The sequence below is a fragment of the Camarhynchus parvulus genome, chromosome Z (genome assembly GCF_901933205.1).
Source record: "Camarhynchus parvulus chromosome Z, STF_HiC, whole genome shotgun sequence".
In the NCBI taxonomy this organism is placed as follows: Eukaryota; Metazoa; Chordata; class Aves; order Passeriformes; family Thraupidae; genus Camarhynchus; species Camarhynchus parvulus.
In genome coordinates this window covers 39,416,283-39,439,950 of record NC_044601.1, presented here as the reverse complement: position 1 = coordinate 39,439,950, position 23,668 = coordinate 39,416,283, and the positions used below count along the sequence as shown (strand labels likewise).

The 23,668-nt window shown below is 38.3% G+C and overlaps 1 protein-coding gene across 15 annotated transcripts in view; it reads right to left on the bottom strand.

Annotated features, from left to right (window-relative positions):
• The window catches only part of MPDZ (multiple PDZ domain crumbs cell polarity complex component), a 94,760-nt gene extending 76,170 nt beyond the window's left edge, over positions 1-18,590 (bottom strand). For 7 of the 15 annotated variants that reach the window (XM_030969362.1, XM_030969368.1, XM_030969372.1 and 4 more), the window contains exons 1-5: positions 18,092-18,207; positions 10,211-10,281; positions 9,466-9,632; positions 2,683-2,904; positions 1,567-1,706 (exon numbers count right to left, since the gene is read on the bottom strand). In XM_030969362.1, coding sequence (XP_030825222.1) covers positions 1,567-1,706; positions 2,683-2,904; positions 9,466-9,632; positions 10,211-10,226 — 545 coding nt within the window. In that variant the 5' untranslated portion in view covers positions 10,227-10,281; positions 18,092-18,207. Of the gene's footprint in view, positions 1-1,566; positions 1,707-2,682; positions 2,905-9,465; positions 9,633-10,210; positions 10,282-11,661; positions 11,962-12,003; positions 17,826-18,091; positions 18,209-18,246 lie in introns of those variants that run through there. The other 8 variants (XR_004061515.1, XR_004061516.1, XM_030969374.1 and 5 more) reach the window with 6 other exon arrangements.
• Between the last annotated feature and the right edge of the window lie 5,078 nt (positions 18,591-23,668).

The window sequence follows — 23,668 nt, the reverse complement described above, 5'->3', positions numbered from 1 at the left end:
CAGCTCTCTCTCCCTGAACCCCCATGCGAGACTAAGTATATTAATCTCAGTTGCTTCTAACCACAGCCTGGGAACTTATGTTTATCCTTGACTTTGAGCCTCCTGCTTTACAGACCAAGTGCTCCACTTTGTTCAGTGCACCCATTCTGAATATTTATCAAACCATAGAGTGGAACACACTTTCATCAGTATGTTACAGAAACAAATTTTATTTTGCTGAAAAACAAAGGGGGGGGGGGAAGAAGGAAAAGAATAAATTAAAAAAAAAAGGACAAAGAAAGAAACCAAACAAAAGCCCTGAACAAATTAAAAAAACCTCTTCACTTTCTGACAAAGAAAGCATCACTGAGTCCTTCCTCAGATCTACTCCAAAGGAAGTGCATGAAGCCTACACAATTGAATTACCCTCTCTTTCTTCCACCACTTCTTTGCATCTCAAAGTGGCAATGCTTTGATAAAAAAGGGCAGCAAGGAAAACAAGAATTTCTATTACAACACCCTTTGTGAGCACCCACACTCAAGAAACCCAGATAGAGCAGCAAGGTAGAAAAAAACTATTTAGCTTCAATTTACAAGAAACAAGCAAACAGAGAAAAAACCCCAAAAAACAAAACAAAAAAAAAGCAACCTTGCCTAAATCAAAAGAAAATAAAACAAAAAGAGAAAGTGGAAACTGGGGAGACTAAAAAATATTGTAGGGTATAAAGCAAGCCACATTTTGTACCTGATTACCTACACTTAAGTCTGTATACTATGTTCTTGTCTCTCTTGCCCATGTTCTTATTAGACTTACAGTGAGTATTCAGATCATAAATAATCCAAAAATATCTCCCTAAAGCACAGTGAGAAACAGCACCAACATGATTCAGCTTCTCCACACAACACATAGAGTACACCACAAAGCAGCTTGGACCAGTGACACACCTCACTAGTCTGCAGCGAACCAGTGCTGCTGCCATTTACCTTTGAGTTTGTGTGCTCCCTCAGCACTTCTCTCAACATTAGCTGTGGAATCTGAGTTTAAGTCTGAAGCATAATTTCAGCAAGCCATTATTATTGCTGAGCTTCCGTAATATCAGCTATGTCTGTGAATATCCCTGACTTTAGGTCAAGACTGCTTGACGTCAAATCTGGGTTTCACACCTGCTCAATGGGACTCTACCTAACAAATAACACTGCCAGATACAGATGACTTTTTTGCTTCAAATTCCTCTTTAGTGCATTCAATGACGGCAAAATATGTATTTCTACTTTAAAAGGCATGACACAGAACAGCAGCTTCCTCTTTTTCCCTATTAAAAAACCCCAGGGAATGTCATCTGTAATTTCTATAAATTAAGAACAGTTCATAGGATGCCTGCTTCAATATCACATCAATTGTGGCAAGTAATTTTACATCTGTGATGATGCTCAGAGTATTAAGAGAGAAACATGTAAACATGTCCTTGTACCAGAAGGACAAAAATAACAAAATAACAAAAATAACAAAAATAACAGCAGTATCACAACTGAACTGCAGTGTCACATACACACTTGGTATAGTAAAATATTCAGTAGTAATATTACCTATGTGCCACACTTCCCTCCTGGATTTCTTGCACAAATATTCCTAGTTCTCCCCTGTTTTCACTCTTGAGTCCCACAACACTGAAGCCCAGACCACCACTTAGAGGTTTAATAAGGTCAATTGTCTCAACAAGACGGCCCTGTTCAGCAGAAGTTAAAAAAAGGGTACAAATGTTAAAAGGTTAAAAATGAACAAAGGTTAAAAATGTTGAAAAGCAGCAATAATAAACATGGCAAACAACTTGGAAATTAATTTTTGAAACAAATAAGTTGTCACTAATTAATGACAACTATAGCTGGGCAAGACTATACAAGCTAATAACTGAAACACAGTTGTTCCTTTCCAATTTCTTGCCATCATACAGCAAATGTTTGAGAAATAAATACTATTACAGCCCAGAAGAGGAAATCGGGGAAAAAAAGATAAATATACAGAGTTTTGGTTTAGTAGTGACTGAATAGTATATAAATATATCTATTTTATAGGGTACAGGACAACTTTCAAGCAAAAACAGAAACAGAAGATGAATTTCAGAAAGATGAAAAAAACTTGGACTATTCAAAAAGGCTCTCCTGAACACCACTAGACTTTTCCTATCCTGCTCTCTTACAGATTAAATAGATAAATCCTAGAAAATATCCTTCGGCTTTCCCAGCTCCAGCCACTGAAGGGACTGCTGCACCATTTCTGCTTACTACAGGAAAGTAGTAAGATTAAAGAACAATGCACAGCAAGGTCAACATTTTCAATTTTATTTCCAAGAAATAGATAGATTTCGTTAATTACGCATACAAGAGCATGCTCTGACAAAGTATCTCCCTCATGCACAGAGCAGCAGTTCCACCATGAGCATGAAAAAATAATGGCATGCTGATCTGTAATACACACACTGGTCAGCTAAGGACAGTAGCTCATGAGTGACTATGTCAGGGCTAGTTTTTCAACTGCTTTCTCATTTACTAATTGTTTCTCAAACTAAAAGGTTCCTTTTTTTTATACATAAGTGGTATTGTAGTTTGTGCGGTAACTCAATTGCTTTTAAATAAATATACATGTATCCTAATCTTCATATAATCAGTAATCAATATTTTGTAGTTATTATATGATAGGGTTACCTGGGACATATTTCTGATCAGCTGCTCAAAGTCATCACTAGAGAATTTCCCATTAATCTGAGGAGTAATGGATCTCATTGATGTTTCTACCACATTAGCTGGGTTGCCATTCTGCTGAGCCAACAAATATGACTCATTAAGTGGCAAGGATCCCAAGTTCACACCATGATGGAGAAGCTGAGGGAATTCACCACTGGAATGTATGGAAGGTGTAATATTTACCTGTAAAAGATTGAAGGCAACATGGATTTATAGACACAGCAGAAACCTCCTTAGGTAAGGACATTAGCATAAGCCAACTGATCATCAGAAGTACTTGAAATTCCAATTTGCAATTTTAAACAGACATTTTAAGGAGAAAAATTACCTTCAATATTTATACCAAATTGAGTATAATTGAGTTGCACACTACAAGCACAAAACACAAAAGAAATTGATTAGAATAACCTAAAATTATTTTCCATACTCTATCTAAAATTCATTTGGTCCCATCACCATAGCATCTTGAAATACTCCATCACTATGCTAGAGGTAAACAAGAACAAAGGTTTTCTACAACATCAGTATTTAAGGAAAAAGAAACAAACCAAAAAGCAAACAAAAAAACAAAACAAAAAATGTTATCAGTTGTTTTGCAATTTTAAAAAGAAGCATGCACAAATTGATGAAAAAATAATAAATCTCACAGCCACATAGAGAACAAATTTCACTGGTCAGGGTTTCTGCATCACTGTGTTCTACACCTACCAATGTTATTATCTGCTGGATAGCTAAGATTAAATACAAGATTAGTGAACAAGTCTGAAACCACCTGGCTGATCTGAAAGTCACAATCATACATTTACACAGACTTTACAATCCACTTTTCTCAGAACAGAAAAGAAAAAAACTCTGTTTGGCACAGCTATAGTAAATCACCTCTTCCCAGCAGATCTGTGCCAACCAATCTAATAGCTGCTGGTGATATAAAGGTCAGGTAAAGCAGAAATCCTCATTTGTCTTTTGTCCCACTTGCCTGTTGACTGTCAATTGGTACTGCTTTACTCCAGATAAATTTGCTTCCTACTTGCCTGGCATACTAACTATTATATTGCAACTTCAAACTCTTTTCATAATTTTACAATGCACACTTTCTAGCATTCTGCATCACAATACAGAAACCTAGGGTTCCTCTTCCTTAAAGTCATATTTTATACTTCAAGTATCAATAAAAATTTCAAAACAGTAAATATATTCTAAAATACCTACTGCACCAGTCTCAAGCATGTTACATCTATTGGGTTTATCATATCAGTTCTCCAACAGTCCAGTTATTAAAAGGTCAATATTGTTCTCCATCATACAATTCCATCTCATCTGAGGGTTTTAGGAAAATGCAATAAAGCAAACATAATTTGTTGAACAACTTATATGGCTGGGAAGGCCCTCAAGTTAAAGAAAAAATACCACAAGCCAGCATTAGAAAGAGAAGCTCTCAATAGCATGTCTAAGTCTCCTCTGACCTAAAAAAAAACTGTAAAGAAGAAAATTTGGATGTCTGGAACTCAGTGATTTTTATATTCCAGTGATTATGTTCTTTATCCATACTTGTGAGGAATCATTTGGGTTATGTTTCAAACAAATTGTAATGCCTAAAATGTGCACATATGCACTTTCTTTGACCACATACATTCGTATTGGAAAGCTTGGAATGCACAGATAGATAAGCCTTGTTTCACAATTCATTACACGTAACAAAATGCAGAGACATAATCAAATTCTACCCTTTTGAGAATATAAGACTTCCTGTTATATTATATGAATGGATTTGAAACTGTGTTTCTTATCTGCATAAGCTCATATAATAGGTTAATTCACTTCCACCTTCACAATGTTATCCATTTCAATGTATAAAACTGTATAGCTGAACTTGGTCTATTATGTGCTTTATTTCTTATTTGCCTCCACCTTCAAATCTTCTTATAGAGCCTGTTGCTATGCTTCTTCCCACAAAAAATGGTCATTGGTGAAATCATTAATCCTAGGAGGATCTAAAATGATGGCAATTAAGCATTCATATGAAACAGCCTAAGAGTATATGAGATACACACCTGAACTACCTTTCATGTGCACCTAAAGGCCATAGTATACAGGTCTGGTATCACAAATGTTAGTAAGTCATAGATTCAAGTTCTCTTTCTAAATTGCAGTGGTCATTGCAGAAAATAGCACAGAGTTACCCTTTCTGCTGAAGGTTACCATCCTCAGAGCGCTCTTGGTCAAAGCAGTCCCTAGAGAACTAATCACCTGCTCTGGCAAAGCCAGCAAAGTTAGCCTAAACAAAGAACAGAATAGTACGAGTAAAAACTACCAATTTTATCCAATGTCCATCAGTGAGGGCTCACTAAACTACTTTGGGGCAGTTTTTGGAGTGATAACTTCAAACTAAGTGAGTCAGGCTCAGCAGCTGAGCGCGGTAATGACTTCAATCACTATGATTAATAGAATAGAGTTTTCTGTATGTGTGTGCAAAAACCTCACATTTCACATCTCCTCTTCTGAAACAGACATGGTTACACCTTAAAAACTATAAAAATATTTATAGTGATATTTACAGTAGTTATTAATGTAGAAGTTCAGAATTTCAAGACAAATTTATAAGCAGAAACGTGATGACCACTCTCTTCCACGGGTCCCATGAAATCCAGGCTTATAGCACGAAAAACTAGAGAGCAACTGCTAACCACAGCAGTATAGGTCATTCCAGGGGGAGCAATAAACCTCAAGCGCAAATCTTATAATGAAATATTTTTCTTAACTTACAAATTGCACTACTTTGCAATTTTTCTTAACTTACAAATTGCACTACTTCTGCAAACTACCATAATTCCATTAAAAAGTAGCTTTATAGCACTGTGGTTGTGTAATTACAGAATGAAACATTACTGCTTTGTTTTATAAGCTTGCTTATGCTGTTTTTCCTTAATTGGCTTTCTCCTTATGTTTTAAACATCTCCAGCATGGACATAATTTGCATAAGATAAAAAGAAAAAATCATAAATACTACTTAGTATGACAAAATATATGTTTCAGTCACACAGACAGACACAGAATACAATCAAGCAGTGCTTACAGGCAGGAGCTCAAAATACTTTAACAAAAAAGCAACACAAGCCATGTCTGTACTGTATCAAAACTTAAAGCAATGTCCTCAACATCTTTAGGTCTCAACTTATTCAACAAAAAGAAATTTTCAGTATTTCTGCACTACAGCCACTGAGTAGCAGCCCTGGACACCCCAAGAAGCACAAGACTGATTGCAAGATTCCTGAGTAGCAAGAAGGCCAGTTGCAACTGCAATCACACTGGAAGTGAGGCAGCACAAGCCAGAGAACAGGCACAACAGCAGGAAAGGGCCCAGAGCTGCCAGGAACAGGAGTTGACACCAGCACCACTCTGCTCACTGCACCTTTATGGCTCCATCCGCAGAGTAGATGAAGTAGATCCCAAATTAGCATTTCTTGCTATCACTTCATTTAAAAGCGCAAACAGTATTGTTGCCAAGAGGGGCTCAAAACATAAACTAAAAATCTCTAGTTGTCCAAAATACAGAGTTGAGTTAACAATGTTAAGTGTTCACCAGCAATAGGAAAAGACAGTTTCCTACTTCTTCCCTAAATCCTCTCTTGTACAGACACCCAGCTGCTACCCGCCACTACACTGTGAAGAAAAAACTATGGTCAAACTCACAAGTAAAACCAAAAAAAACAAAACTAAAACACAACAGAGAAATAAACCCAAAACAAACAAAAAACCAACCAAACAAAACAAACTATCAAACAAAAAAAACCCCAAAACTGAGAAATGCAGCCCTGCCATCTGAGTCAACCATCAGATATTTTGTTCTGGCACAGCTCTGAGTGGAAAGGAGACAGGACAAGGTGTGGAGGAGGAGGTGAACAACTGACAGACAAAAAGGAATGGAAAAGAAGCAGGACAGGAATGCTAACATAGTCCAATCATTTTCTTTAAAATATTTCATAAAGAAAATAAAATATTATTAAAATATTTAAAACACCACAATCTCTGTTTTTCTTCTCTGTCTCTGTCTTATCTTCAAACAACAAGACTGCTCTTCAACATCAGAAAACAAGCATTAACTCAAGAACATGGACAGAAAGAGACAAGAAAAAAAATGGTTCGTTCAGTGCTCCCCAGTTCAAGAGACTTCTGAAGTCAAAACAGTAATTCAGAAAAAACCATCCCTTTGTTGTGCTTAGACTTTTCCACTTCAGTTAACTTCATAATGACAGTTTAGCAGTACAAACAAATCCTGCTCGCTCATTTAGGGAAAAAAAATACTCCTCAACTTTAAAGCCTACTAATAAGAATCAAGGCATCAGATTTGCTGACTTTAGACCATGCCTCAAGGTAAAGCAACATACGACCCAGTCCACACACTGCACAAATATAGGGCAGGACTTTCACTATCATCTCTGTATTTCAAGACACAATGCCTCAAGCCAGGAATACATCTTTACCTTGAAATTTATTGATGACCCCAGAGGCCCACAATGAAGTCTCACTGGTTGACCTACTTCTTCTGGGATACTTGCAAAGAATCTGTTTGACTTGTAAAGTAAACTGCCATTCTGGCTTTCCTGCTCCCATTCCCTCTTTCAAACTACACTGTCCTAAAAGATAACCTCCCCAAGAATTTTGCAGTAGTCTTGTAGCTCTTTAAAAATTCATTGAAAAGAGAGGAGCAGTTAAACAGACTGTCACGCTTCACCTCGAAAAGAATCAAACGTCCATTAAACTGTCACTGCAGCTCATCATTAAACTTAAAAAAATTAGCCATCTTAATCTCCAGTGGGTAGAAGCTGCAACATCTTGTCATTACACAAGACAGCACTGTTTGTCATCCTATCTCAAACACGTCTCTGACTGCAACTGTAGGGATACAACTTCTCTCCTTAGTCTGACACAGCTTGGCCAAAACACCTGGTCACTACTCACATGCCTTGCAGTTTTCATCAACTCTTGCTTAAGAGCTTCAAGAGCACAGTACCCTGACAGCTGTAAAAAGGGTGTCCTTGAATGGTGTCCTCAAAAGTGCACCTCTGAAAACACAGGTTTTTTTAACAACTCTACCTCTTTTATGCTTTTATTCTTTGTCCCGTTTCAGTATGCCTTGTAAGTATTTACACAAAATAAAAACAAATAATCTCATGTCATATTGTAGGGAAGAAATTCTATAGAAAAAAATATAAGATAAAGAACTGACACAAATCTAAGAATGCTGGAAACTTATATTTACATGTGCAAGTGTTCATGTAAGCACACATTAAAAAAAAGGGAATTCACATCCAAATAGCTCCCCTGTCAACTAGACAGGGTACATACCATGCAACATGCACAGATCACTTAACTTACTTCACAGACAAACCTGCAGTCAGGACAGAAAGTGATGTTATTATTTGCTTTTTAAAAAATACATGCCTTAAATTACCCATCCTAGTATCTCCTGCTTCATTTTCTAATTTAGGAAAGTGTATTTAAAAAGATAGCCATCCTTTAACTTCACAGCTAATGTCCAAAAGTGAAAATTTAATTTGCTATTTAAAAAAAAAATTTATTGATGTTTCAGGCATACTTTTACTTCCCACTACATGTTCCTAGGGTCTTTGCCATGTAATTCACACAATTTCTGGATGTCACTGTTAAATTCTCATTTCCAAATGGAAGTGCAAACAAACCCTCAGGACAGTTTTTTCCCCTGGGATTTTTTTAAATTACTCCAATGTCATTAAGTCTCTAAATACTAAACAGACAAAATTTGAAAACCATTGTGATGAATACAACAGAGACACCATTCTAATTTATTTCTTGTCGGTGCAAAATAGCATCAAGATGATGCACAAGAAGCAATAAAGGGCTACAGTGCATTCTTCTGCTGAACAGCTGAAGTACTGTGAGGATTGTAAGGAATCCGTCTCATCATAGTCTGGTCAGAGACCAGATGAGGCTCCACACTGATGATAAGGTCCACGTGCAGGGTCTGCTCCCTCCCACCAGCAATTCTGCATACCAGACAGAGCTGGCCATCTTGGAGGAGTCAACAGGAATGACAATTTGCAAAGCTAGATACATAGTTTAGTCCTAATTCAGTTACTGAACTACTTTCTATATTCTCCAAATTCTTATTCTGCTGACAAGAAAATTACAGCAACAAATAAAGTCAATACAGCCAAGCTGCTGACCCTTTTCTCAAGCTCATTGAAAACATGCAGAAAATTAATACTTAATACCCTGAGCAAGCAAAAAGAAGGCAAGCGCTCTGGCTTCTCTTTGATCTTTTATTCCTATACAAAGTACAAAATAGATCCTTGTTTCCCTCTGAAGTCAACCATTCTACAGCTTCCCTCTACATCCTTATTTTAGCAGGGTAAGACACAAAGGAGCAATAAAAGGCTCCTAGGAAAAAAGTTCTACACCTCATAGAAAACATGGTCCTTTTGAAGGTCAGAGAAAAAAAGCTTTATGTTACCCCCACACCCATATCACCATTTCCCTACCCTGCACATTTTAAGTAATGAGCATACACATAAAAATCACATACACAAAAATCACATACACAAAATATAGCTTCAACAAAGCCCCAAAAAGTCCATGTGGTATGTCCCCAAACCTTTGGATCAGATGTTTAATTTAAGCCATTTCACTGTCAAAAAGCAGAAACACAAACATCTTTGCATTACCTTAGCAAGTTTCCCCTTGCACTTGCAAGACTACTTTTCCTACCTGATCTCTCAGTTGTTGAACAGAAGTCTGAAGGCTCAGAATTTGATTAAAAAGAGGACTCTGCAGCACTGATTTTAATAGGCTCAGTTTCTCCTCATTTGCAATGTCACCTCGATCCCGAAGTTTTGTCTGTAAGCGCTCCATGGCCTGGAGGGCCCGATGAGTATCTGCAGCAATAATCATTCCTAGTCAGCAACAGTCTAGAAACAGCTACACAAGGTACAGGTTTAACTATAACCCTCTCTACTCTTCAAACTAAAGAGAACTTGAATGGTTCTGTTTTGAACAAAAACCCCAGCCTGTCCAATGAAGCAGGAAGTCAGAGGCAAAGCATAAATCAGAAGCCAAGGAAAATTGTATTTTTGTCCATCAAGAAGTGGGTTACAAAATGAAAGAGCCTTCACTGAAATTCAGTTACAGGAACTGTGGCTACAGTCCACTGCAAATAAACAGGGGCATAAATAGTCATAATTGAAAACATCTTTCTTTTCCATGCAAATTTTTAATTCAAGAAAAGATTAAAACAATGAAATCACGACAACAGGCCCAAATTCAAATACACTAAACATATGATTGTACAAATTTTGTTTTCAAATACAAAAACCCAAACACAACAGCATTTCTAAGCACAGTAGATTATTTTTTCTTGAAACCTCTCTCAGCAGTATAAACCCATATCCCAAATCTATCACACACACTCAATGTGGCCACAAAAATATTGTGATACAAATGAAAAAAAAATTACCAATTGTTTCCAACATGTTTTCTGCTTCTCAGCTTCTATTTCAACACTGGAAAGAAACTGTAAATATTTCCCTGAAAAGTAACAGAAGGAAAAAAAGGTCACATTTATAGAAATACTAAGCTCTGAAGGGAAAGAAAAAAGGTTGACTTTTGAAAGCAATAAACAGCAAAATAATGATCCACAAAAAAACCCATCTTCACAGATAATTAAAATAACATCAAAGTCAAATTCTGACTCACTTTGGTGTTCAAAATCTTCCTGAAAATTGCTTTAGGAATATACTTTGTAATTTATTTGCATTTCCATATCAAAGTAGCTGTCTGCATACTGTTGCACAACATGTCCTGCACTGCTTTAATCAGACACTATGAATCATAGCTGCCACTGAAATTTTACAGTTTCATTGCTTTCCTTTTCAGTGATTCACAAAAGACATTCCCTGCGGGATCAGTTTTCAAGCTCTGTGTTGACAATTTCAGGCGCATGAGCCACAGCACACTTTTTACAGTCACCTTTGAAAGAAAAGTCATACAAACCACAAGGCTACAAGCTTGTAGGATTCTCACACTAGAGCCTCTACTATTAATATCTAATGGAATTGAGACTCAGATGTGGATGGTAGCTGAGTTTTTATCAGTGTGGGTTTCCAGGAAGGAAATTCCACACTGGGAGGAAGAAATTCTGAAATTGCTTTGCTGATTTTTTTTTGCTGCTTTTTGGGGTTGTTTGGGGCTTTTTAAAAATGTACATCTGCAATTGCTCAGAAATTTGCAGTGGCAGAACATGTTTGATGGAGATGGATAGCTGAGAAGTGAAGAGCTCAAATATCATTGCAGGTGTATGAACTGTTGATCTTATCTTTCATAGTTTGTTTTCTTTATAGTAGGAAAAAACCAGTACAGCATCCCCACTTGAATCTGGAGAACCTAAAAACATGCAGAACTGTGATCTGTAAGCACTCAAGAAAAGTAATTCTTTCTTGAGACATTGGATAAAAAGAGGAAAAGGAATGATGTTGACAGATCACTAGATAAGACAGCCTAACAGGACCATTAGTTATAGAATCTGATCATTTTGTCAAGCCTATACTGTTTGTAGTTTGTGCAGAAAAAGCAAACCAAATGGATTTTAAATGGTTTCAAGTTCCATCAATATGACTTCCCTAGTTTCCATATGCCTGAAGCTTCCTAGTTCCAACCTTGCCATGGGCAGAGAACTTTCCACTAGATCTGGTTACTCAGAGCCCAGTCCAGCCCAGTAAAAGAATGAGGAGCACATAACCCCTCTGAAGACTGCATTTGAATTTGACAATATATTGATGCAGAATCACTGATCATCCTTTTTAGGATTATTATTAAACCCCTTAAACCTGACTTTGTCAAAGTAATGTTACTCCATGGTCCAAATTATGCCTTTAAATAAAAATAAGCCTTTATAATTTTTTTTCTTACTTGGCAAGGAAAATTCCAACATGTGATTGCCAGATCTGCAAAACGACCCAAATATCTTGTATTTTCACCTTGTCACTCTACAAAACAGGACAAAACAAAGTCTATTTTACATGGCAAGGGCTGGATGAGATTATTTAAATGTTATGAAGGAAGTTGACTTCCCCAAACTCTTATCATCCGTAGCTTTTCTTTCTAGATTAAAAACTACTATCACTTCTATTCAGAGCCACTATTTAAAATCAGAGGTATTTATGTCATGCTTGTAGATGTTTTCCTCAGTACCAATGCAAATCAAAGCAGTTCTTTCCTGTGTCACTGTTCCAGTTCTTTCTCAATACCTACCCTTGGGGCTGTGTAGAGGATGGAACCAGAGAGCTGTGCAAAAAAATTAGAAATTGAGTATTTTTTCAGTAATTTCATTTATCACAGCACTATGTGCACAAGCACATAACATCTTATGTTCAACAGATGAAACTACTCAGGAAAAAATAGAGGGTTACTGTTCTGCTTTAACTCTGCAAAAACCTCAAGAAGAGACGCAGTTGTAAAATGTCTCTACCTTTTGGGGTAGCTGGATATTGTTTTATTTTATGACTCAATTTGACTAAAATTTCATTCTTCTTGTGCTGAGAAATGTAAATTTTACAAGTGACAGTACCCACAGTTATCTCTGTGTTCATGTAATTCTGAAGATATGAACTCTAACAACTTATAGCAGAGGATTCTACAAACAAACACAAGTCCTAAACATATCTATAGGTTGAGATTATGCCATGTAATTTGCAATGAAAAAAAGTCCTTAGCTCTGCTAAGACACTCATTACTTAGTTTCTATTTATCTCATGCTTTAGAGAGGAGTGAATACTGCTCTAGCGCCATGCTAGTATCAGCAAACCCATTTTGAACTCTCAGTTTATTCGCTTTATTTGGGTTTATATTAGTAGGGAATCCCTTCCCAGCTGGCCAGCTTAATGCTTTTGTTGACATCAGCAGTAAGCATGAGAAAGACCAAAACTGTCCTCAGAATGTTTTCACTCAGACACCTCCTCTGAGGCAGATGCAATGCACAGAGGGACACCTGTGTTTGCCTCTACGTGTTGCAGGCCAAGATGACCTCTGTTCACTCTGCCTGCCCTCTGAAAGGGCAAACAGACACATGACTGCTCCTGCTGTGCCACATCCATGCTAAAAGTGGGATCTGTCAGCACCAGCTTAGTGGCACATACACATAGTGAAGTACTGGAGAAGCAACCACACATCTCTCCAAAATACACTGCAGAGACATATCCATAAACACCACCACCCACTACAGGACACACTGGCCTTTAAACCAGCATGCTTCTAAGTATTTTAGCAACAATGGGCTAGTGAGAAGTAGAGTGGAATGCATGATCACTTGTTAAAAGGCCTAATTCTGCTATACTGAGTATTTTTATAATGGCATTGTAGATTTCTAGATGCAGAGTGGGAAGTTTAGTTCTGATTTCCTCATTTTGCAATCTCCTGGCAGTCTGTATCACAGGAACCTGAAGCCAAAACCTTCTATACAGGATACAACAATCTTCACACTTCAAAGAGCTCTTAGTAGCTTAGCTCAAAGTAGATTTAACTATTTTTGTATTTCAGTGCTAAAGTTCATTAATCTCTTCACAGTAATAAGAACACAAGCTGTCTGAGTCAAAACTTTATAGGCAAATCGAAGAAAGACAGTTAAGCAAATGCAAGTTAAATCTATGTTCAAGTTCTAACGACATGGGTAGCTGAAAGCAGTGATGTAAACAAAGAACAAATAGCCAAACAAACCAAAAAGAAAAAAAAATAATGAAAAAATCAAACCTCATCACCTTCTCTCGCTTTCCTACTGTTTTAGAACATTAGACTAGAAAACACAAGGAATTTTAGACAGGTATAAGGTGACAAACACACCATACTCACTCTAAGAACAAACCAAAGTTAAAGATGATCCCTTTCAAGCTTGCACTTTCGAAATTTGATTCTTCCAATGCTAATGAATAAAAACGGGATTTTTTGCCACTCTTCATGCTACCCTTTGATGACATTGGTTGCCAGAAAACAGCTGGCATCTTGCAACTCTGGTTTCTATCTGTCCACTTCTGAAACACTAAAATGCACAGGTGGCAGAATTTTTTTTAACTTCTGAAATTTATTTGATCACCTCCTTTCCACTACAATTGCAGAAGGCATTTAGCTAAACAGACAAAAGATTCGTGAAAATAGTAAGGCAACCCATTTCCATTGATCATTCTTTCACATCTATCACTTAGTTTCTACAAGGAAACCTACTCTGTTTCATTGACAGATACTCCATCTACTGTTTCACAAAGCCATTTTAGATAATACCTTGGAAACTAATGCTCATAGCATGGATTAGGAAACATGCCATGCCAAAGATAGAAAACATAGTAATAGGCTTTGCCCCATAACTCCTGCATTACTTGAAATACTCTGAGTATACAGAAGAAATGCCTATCTTAAGAGTGATCTCTAGGCCCAAACTCTGGCTTGAAGTTGCATGAGATTAAAATTAAATCTATTTCAATTAAGCAGCAAGGTAACCACAACATGCATTTTGCTAAAGACAGTATTTCGGAACTTCTAATCCAACACTTTGGCCTGTGTTTGTCTGGGCTAGAGATATCCTTTAGTACATGATTTTTATCTCATGTCATCTTCTTCCCTAGTTTTCTGGCTATCACTCAAATAGGCATATCGTGTTAGCACCGTGCAGTGCAGGAACAGAAACCAAACCACATAGGAAGTGGAAGATGCTCATTACTGCTTAACTTTCTGCCTGCCTGCAGATTCTAACAGCTTTTCCATTTTTCCCACTTACCTCCTTAAAGACGGCTACTAACCCCAGGAGGAAGACTAAGGTGGATCCCCAGACACTGAGCAGTCTTGTGAAAATTAAGGCAGTTGAAAATATTCACAGTAAATTCAAAGATCTCGTGCTTTTTTTATGTTTTTTTTTTCCTAGCTACTTTTCCACTGTCACAAATGCAGTTTTGCTGTTGCATACAGTACTTTTTTAAGCACACAAACAGTGTAAAAATAAATGCAAGACAGCAATGACCAACAGGGAAAAAGAGAACAAAAAGAAAAAGCAAAATTAATGTGCACTGTTCCACAAGGAACAAAGCAGATTTCCATCAACTGCCTGGAATGTAACAAGCAAACAAGAGATGCCTGACATCTACATTTGATACCTATGCTAATGAAAATTGTTCTGAAACATTCAAAGCAGAAAAAAGGCAGTATTGCATGACCTATATTAAGACTCTAAGCACTTTGAAAAAAGATTACTAGCCTCTTTAAATTTAGCAAAATGCTGAATGCATCAAAAAATACATATAGAGGTAGTGGTTCCGTATGTTGAAGAAAAGTTCTGTGATAGAGCTGATGGACAGCACCATGTACTTTGAATCAATTACGAAAACAGAATTTTGAACATTCAGCTACTTTTAATCTTCTGTATGCATCACTCTAATGTATTAAAGAAACTTAAAATCCTTTTCCACGAACTGGCAATCTGTTCCCTGTGTATAATTAATAATTTTCTGTAACATGTAAGAAGCCCTACATCAGCATAAAATATAATATCCATGGTAACGGACATGCTAATAATTGCAACCGGGAAATGGGACTAAACTATCCATAATGATTGCACCTACCGATAAATGTGTGTGATATAGTGTATTTAAAATTGATTTGCAAAGAGCATTTCAAAAACAACAACACAGAAGGTAGGATGTTTCTGGTGGGGTTTGTTGGGTTTTTTTTTGTTCGTGAAACAAACAGATCATCTTTTACAAAAAAATATTTTTTCAGTAAATATCTTAAATTAAGATCAATTGGCATCCTCTCACATTAGCTTCAGGAACTGAAAAGCAACTTTTTAGCATATACAGAATACAGGGGACTCTACTGAATATACTGAATTGATGAAATACAGGCATGGTTAATATTGGCTGTTTATGTTTTCAAGCATAGGCAAATGATAACCATATTCATTAAATTCAATTAAACCTGATGAAGAACAGATTTTACAGCAGTTGCACCTCAATGTATATTGGATTCTTCACAGAGGTGACAACAGCATACATAAATGAATAAACGCAAAGCCTCTCCAAACAGCTGCTAGTAAGCATCAACAAAGAGTCATCATTTTCCCTACAAACTGAAAACAGAAATTTCTCTTTGTGTATTGTGACAATAACAAGTGACTTATACAGAAAATCTTAACACTGTTTAACAAGACCTGTGCAAGGGGTCTCAGATGTAAGGACAGGGTCTGAAAAGCCTACAAAAGAAATATGTTATTATTGCCAAGGCAAAAATAGCATATTTTCCTATCGACTTGTCAGGAACACCAGCAGTGAAACAAGACTGTCCTTATCAATGATAATATAGTATCCTACCAGCATGGCATTATATTAGCCAAAACTGCTTCGCCAGGATGCTCAAATATATAGCCAATTAGAAAATGTACTGGATGCACTTCACAAAATTTTAAATTTTTTTTGGTGCGTGAAACATGGAGCAGAGATTAAAAAGGTCTTTACAATGGTTCTCAATATGCTGAATTAAGTGCTACTTGTTAAAACAAAACCATCTACAGCTATGTGCATGACTGAGAAGATATAAGGCATTCTTGGCTGAAGAATTCACAGACCAGGGCCCCACCAGGGCCAGGTGAAATAAAAAGATCCATTAGTATCTACGTAGCGCAGTTTTCTTTCCCTAGTGCTGACAGCGATGTAACTTTCCTAGTGCACTTCCTCACGAAGCGGGGAGAATGTATCCTAGTGAAAAGCTTCTTCAAAGCACTAAGGAAACCATTAGAAACGCCACAGCTAATCAGTAAATGTTACATGCATGCTACTGTTAACAAGATAGGAGACATAAAAATATGCAACTAAAAATTGATAAAAAAATTTTAAAAATTATGTTCTCTGTCTAATAAAGCTGCTTGTTAAGGTGGGTATGTCCTTAGTTATTTTCCACTTGCATTCTTTTCTTTTAGTGTTACAACTACTTTCAATTTCCACAGAAGCATCAAGCAACACTCCCAAAAAGTATTTCACCATTTTCCCCTTTTCTAGTTTGGATTCCTTCCTACCAAGGAGTTGCTGTTTCTTTGGGAAACGCAGAAGTGATACGGAAACCACAGGGCATCACACAATAGAACTTCTGCAACTGCGGAATTCAGACCCTTCCTCTTTATCTCAGTAAATCTCTGCTCTCCTACTGCGACAGACTCCCAACATCCCTTCAGGGACCAAAGCCAGTAAGGACGTTTCCTATCCAACAGTTCGTAATTAAAAAAAAGAATCTTCTACACGTATTAGGACACAAAAATATAGATGGACGATGCAGTGTTTATAAAAGCAAAAGGCAAGGAAAAGGGAAAAAATTATAACCAACGTTTTTCAGCCAAACGGCAAATCAAACCTCTTAAATGCTGTACACGGAGTTCAAAAGGTCGGCTTTGTGAGTTTTTCTTTTTCTTTCTTTCCTCCTAATACTCTTTCCAGTAACACAGGGAGGTGCTGGCAGCAAGAGGGGACAAGAGAAACGAACCATCCCTTTCCTTTGCGCACCCAGACTCATCCAAGAGCACATCTGCGGGCGGCCCCTCGCCCCCCGTTTCTCCCCAGCCAAAGCTGTTACCGGGGAGCTGCGGGCGGGGCCGGACCGGCGGGCAGCGCCGACACCAGCACGGCAACAGGTCCCGATGAGCCGCGGCCACCGGCCCGCCTGGAGCGCGAAGATACCGCAAGCGTCGCCGGGGCCTCCGGTCCGGCTCTGGCTCCGAGCGAGACTCAACGCTGCCGCCCACAAGTGACGGCCGCGGGCCGCGGCCGCTAGCAAGGTCGGAGGCAGCGGGGGCAGATGAGGAGACCGCCTCCCGTCATGAAATGCCCGCGGGGAATAAATAAGGAATGCGTGAACGGGCAGCAGGGCTCCCTGCAGATGTCAGGGGAGGTTCGGCTTTTGTTTACGTGAGGACCGCCAGGCCGCCCGAGCCCGCGAACCGCCCGCCCGCCGCAGGCCGGAGCCCCGGCCCAGCCCGGCCCCCACAGGCGCTCCTGGCGCCCGCGGTCGGCTGAGGGCGAGGAAGAGGGGATGTGCCGGCACACAGCAACAGGCTCAGCCCCCCGGCCCGCGGCTCCACGGCCCCTCTCCTCCTCCAGCCCCCTTCGCGCCCCCCCCCCATCCCCGGCAAAACCCTTCGGATCAAATGAAGAATAATAAATAAAACTTCGAGAGGCAAACGTGTTTTAAAAGGTCGCTCTAACTCCAGCGACGCGGCGGACCCTCCCCGCCCTCCCCGGCCCGCATCCCCGCGGGACCACTCGAGCGGGCTCGCCCCGCTCCCCGCCGCCCGGCCCAGCAACACCCTGCTTACCCCAGCGGCTCGGCGGGCCCCGCCGCCCGGCCCGGCTTTCCGCCCTCCCCGCCCCCGAGTAGCGGCGCCGAGCGAGCCTCGCCGCGGGGGCAGCGCGCTCGGGCACGCCCCGGCGGCCTGAAACCTAATCCTGCACCCCCGCCCGCGGGTCTCACCGGGGCGGGCTGGGCGGCCGCCCGCAGCGACGGTGGGCGGGGGTAGCCGGGGGATAACGGGGCACGCTCGGGGTGCCTGGTCCCGTCCCTGCCGGCCTGTAGCCTCGCGGCCCTTCCGCCGAGTTTGTCTCCCCGCGGCTGCAGGAGCGCGCGCCTTGCGAGATGACACCGAGGAGCCGGGCTGGTCCGGCTTAGCTCTCCGGTTCGCCTGCGAAGTGAGGGCGGTGGCAGGCTGGCCCCTGCCTCTCTCCAGCGGTGCGATGCCGCCTGCGGCCGGGCCTGGCCCCGCTTGCTACCAGCCCAGCCACCGGCCGTACCCCTTCTGGTGCAACAAGATGAACCTGGCCTGGAAAGAAGGAAAATGGAAGATGTTTGGAAATGTTAAAAAAAAAAAAAAAGCCAAGGTCACCAAACAACACATGATGAAGTTAGACAAAATGATTTATAAAGTCTTAGAGTTTATGAAGGGGTGACTTTTCCCTCAATGCAGCAGCTGGTTATTGTGTTAACTAGAAGTAAGGAAGATGCTATGTGTTTCACATATATAATTTTAAGACTGAAGGACATAATGCAGAGATGTTTGCAGCAACCACAAAATACCCAAAAACATAAGTTCAGCTATAGGTGGAATTATTTTGCTATTTGTTGGCATTGCTTCTACTAACATTATCAGGGTCATGGTTTCCCATATTCCGTTACATAAGACAATTTTTTGGTGTCAATGCTCTCAGGCAGCTGAACTGAGGTAAAGCCCCTGCAGATGGACCACGACCGCTCCACTAGTCGTGTTGGCTGCTCCTCTGGCTCTGCAGAGGTTCCATGAGCTTTTTATCTGCTTGCCTTCTGGCGTGGTTTGGTTCTTTTTCCAAACAGAGGTTAACCTTAAGTGTCATCATAAATTCTAGTAGTTTGTGCCTGAGGGGTGGTGGTATTGTTTGGTTGATGGGCTTCTTTGAGTGTTTGGTGGTTTGGTTTTTTTTTTACTCACACAAAAATTTTAAAGAAACCTAATGTTATGAAGCTAGAATGGAGTACTGCCCTATCTATTTTCAATAATATCAATAAATGCAATCCCAGTACCAACACTTTCTTAAGCAGACCACTTTACATGTTAACTTTAAGAAACACAGGTCTTTGTACATTGCATGCTTTGGTTGTTGTTTTTTTTTTTCTTTTAATTTTATTATTTTATTTGGAAAATTAAATTCTGAAAAAAGGTTGAATTACTAAGAAATATTTATCTTGCTTGCTCTTATTATAGCTGGTGGATTGAAAAACTCCATATTATTAACTGCCTTTTCCTCTGCTGAATACTCAAATATACATATATATATTATGTTATACATATTTATATTATACATATTTATATTATATAATATATATTTTAAACAATAATTCTTCCACTTTTTAGCTAAGAAAAGTAATTTTCAAGATTTTATTCACAAGTTCCATTGTTCAGTCTGGCATGTGCTAAAAGCATATTGCTTTTTTAATCAAACACAGAGGCTCTGCTATAGCTAGGACATTGAATGCTCTATGACTGTCCCACCAACTTTGTGTGTTACATGAGCCTTTATTAAATCCAGAATAAAATTTAAAAAATAAGTTACGGTTTGCTTCCATGTATCATTGTTCAATGAATAAGCCACAGTTGATTAGATAAGTACAAAATGAGAATGTTATTGTTATTTTTCCTGTTGCTCAGGATGGGATATGACTAAAACAAAATGCAGTGATTCTATTAAGTTTGTTTGGACAAGAAACTGGTCAAAAGTGCAACAGTACTCATGATGTACAACAGCATCACTTGTGTACTAATTCTTCCCACTGCAATTTGTCTTTGTATGAGATATACCATTCAGAAAGTTTTTTAACATACAAACTGCTTTTCTAAAGTAGAAATACATTTTAAATTCTATTCAGATTTTGTCAAATCCTTCGAGTATATATTTAGTAGATGATAGTGAAGTTTAGAGCATTGTGCTCCGTTAGGCCTTGCCTGTATTAAAAATATTTGCATGAGTATATTTATGCCAACATAGCTGTACAGAGAAACTGAGCCCTCTCAGTAAACATACAGCTGTACATACAATAAACATGAAACTGTAATGGGAATCAGCATCACAGTAATCTAATGCCCTCTTGCACACAGTAGCTGATAACACCAATGAAGAGCCATGCAGGCACAGTTCTAGCAAATAGCAAAGCAAATTCTTAGGGTTCAGAGTACACAACTGGCCTCGTGGATATATTTGGTACTATATTAACTGTAGAAAGTTAATTTGAAAGACATCCACCATTAATATTTACTTATTTCTTCCTTTTGTTATAAAATAGGACCTCTTCAGCCCCTCCCTAGAAAAAGAGGGTCACAACGTATCAGTGATTTTTGTTAGTGTGGTTTACATCATGTACAGTGACACACAATGTTTTAAGTTATGTCACAGCTTTGTTAGTGTAAGGAGTGTGGCCATTGGTGTTTTATAATTTTGTAGGATCCTTCAAACATAAGAAAAGAGAATCTACTTTGTATTTCAAGGCTAAATGTTTTAACAAGCTACAAATAGTTGATGTGTCTACACATGTTATTCAAGTGATTGTAAATAAAAATGGCAAGCAGTTTTTTAAATCATAAGCCTTCCTTAAAAGACTACTATGGCTACAAAAATATTCTGTCAGAAAGGACTCTTAAGAAGAAGATGAAGGGGATCCAAAGAAACCCTCATTTTATGTTCTCTAGTATTGACATTCTGATATATTTTGTTTCTCAGGTCAATTTATAATATAGTTGTGGTCAAAGTATCAATATTGGATGAGATGCCTGCCTTGCTGATTTACTTAAATAAATAAAATATTAATATTAATGATTTACTGCTTAGATTTATTGGAAAACATGAAGGAGAAGTAAACTGAGGAAAAAAGTCTTTATAGATATGACAGGGTCACCAGAAACAAGGCTATGTGTCCATTAAATCATTCATTAGGCTGCTGTTGGGGATGCAGCCTTTTAAAATAGTAATGGGAACAGGATCCAGCCAATGAAATAAGAGTCTGATTCTGCTCTGAGTTACAAGTACTGACTTCACTTTGAGATGATTTTGTCTATGAAACACATTGGATTACATTTGTGACACAGAACTATTTATTCCCTAAAAAGGAAAAAAGTGTTAATGACAATAATTGTTTAGTTTCATCACTGTGTATATCATATTTGGTATGGGCATTGTTATTGCATGCTCCACTGCAGAATGGGTAGAATATATATTTTAGGGCCCTAGAAGTACCCTGTGAGGAAGGACTAAGGAACATTTATAGATTTTTTATTTATGCTTAAAGTATTCCATCCCTGAACTTAGAAAAGAACCTGAAAAGGGACCAATAAACACTTTTCATAAGTACTACCTTGATTAAAAATTGTGTGTACTTCTCTTTTATAGCCTTACTCTTCAATATTACAGCATAATTTTCTTAATGTATGTATGTATATGTACATGTATACATACATAGACACAATATTATACTTTTCATTACAGCATGTACTCAAATTTCAAGTTAAAAACCACTAATTACCATCTTCCTTTTTGGAGAATAGTAATAATTTATTATAGATCAAATTTTATTCCTGGCTCTATAAAGCAAGAGTAATCCATTGCATTAAGTGGAATTAAGCTGTAGAAAACCTATCTGAGATCAAAGGTAACTATGATCCTAACTGTTATAGCTGCTAATCTAAATATATTAAGTATGTGGTTATGCATTTTGTCCTTATCCAAACAAAGATGGATCACCATCTTTTTTCATGGAGCACTTTAGAGTAGAATAACTTATACTAGCAGAAGCATTCAGTCTTAAATATAACATTCCTTCATTTCCACATAAAAGTTACACTTCAAAAGTCAAATGATGTAACTACACAGTTACTTCTGTTACTGGAGGTAACACCATGTATGTTGTTATACAGAGCTAAAATTGGAAACTTTCTCATAACTTTTATGTTTGAAATTTACAGGTTTCTGATTATTATGCTGGCAAGTAGCAAATATTAGTTTCACTTACAGAAGCATGCATGTTGGCAAGAATGGTGCATAGATTTACATTTTAAAGATTCTTTGGGAAATGGTCTTCCCTGCAGACATACTTCGTAGCTGTTATTATTGCTATCAGAGGTTGCACATACATGTAGAAGGGGAAGTATGCTCTGTAAGGTAAAACAGAGTAAAAAAATCATAGAAGGTATATTAATTATTTAAAACTACAAAACAAAATACTTGTAATTATGACAAATTAAAAGGGCATTTATTTACACACAAACAGGATTGTTTAAAGCCACAGGCCTTGCCCATAGAAGAGAAGTGAAGCCAAATAAGTGACAAAGCATATTAACCTTATCATAATTCTTCAGAAACATAATACCTACAAGGAGTGTCTGGTTTTGTCAGATTATGGTGGTTTTGTTTTGGTTTTTTTTAATGTTGTATTTTGCTAGAGATTGCCACATATTTGACAGACCCCACTCTGAGACAATCTAATTTTAAAAGCTTTCCTCAGAAGTCCTTCAAGGGATGTTGTCCAGAGCAACATGTGATCTGGTATACTTGTCAATGCAACAGTTGTTCCAATATTTGAAAAGACAGGGCAATATCTTATTAGCAATTCTTGTGTTAGCAATATTGGGAGGTCCTGCATGATATATTCTTTAGAGTTAAAAAATTCAGAATGGAAAGAACCTGACTTGTCTAGTTCAGGAGTTTATGGACAGATGAACTGGTAAAACTAAAGTAAAGCACAGCAATACATACAGAATGATTTGTTGTATGGCTCTACAGTTTATCATTGTCCAAATAGTATTTACCTCTGTATGCACTATTTAACCCTGTGCAGTGTATGATGCAGATTGCATTTGAGAGTGCACATTATCTTCAAGTCTCTGCTTCTGATCCAAATGTGAAATTGGAGAAATGTTTTGCTTTCAAGGATATTCAGAGTTGAAATCTTAGGAAAAAGTACGTCTCTGAATTTGCAGTCTTAGGTCTTTTGTTCCCAGAAAGATTCACGATATTACCCATTTTGGATAAATAGTTCTCTACGTATTGGACCATGTCTTAGGTTGAAAGATGTAGCTGGGGTGTGTATTTGCCATCTGTTAGAAGTGGGGTGATTATCTTCTGTTCATTAGGCAGTTTTCTTTATCTCTTCCACCAACAATCCTCCCTCCAAGAAATATCTTCTGTTAATGGCCCAACGAGTCTCACTGCATGACTGATAAAATTGCATCATTTCACTGTGAGATACTCCACCCAGGGGGAGGAGCCAAGCATTCCTACCTGGATATAACCTGATATTTAGAACAGTCTTTTCCCACTAGATTCGCAGAACAGCTGTCTTCTCCACTAGATTCCCAGAAGAAAACCAGACCCATCTA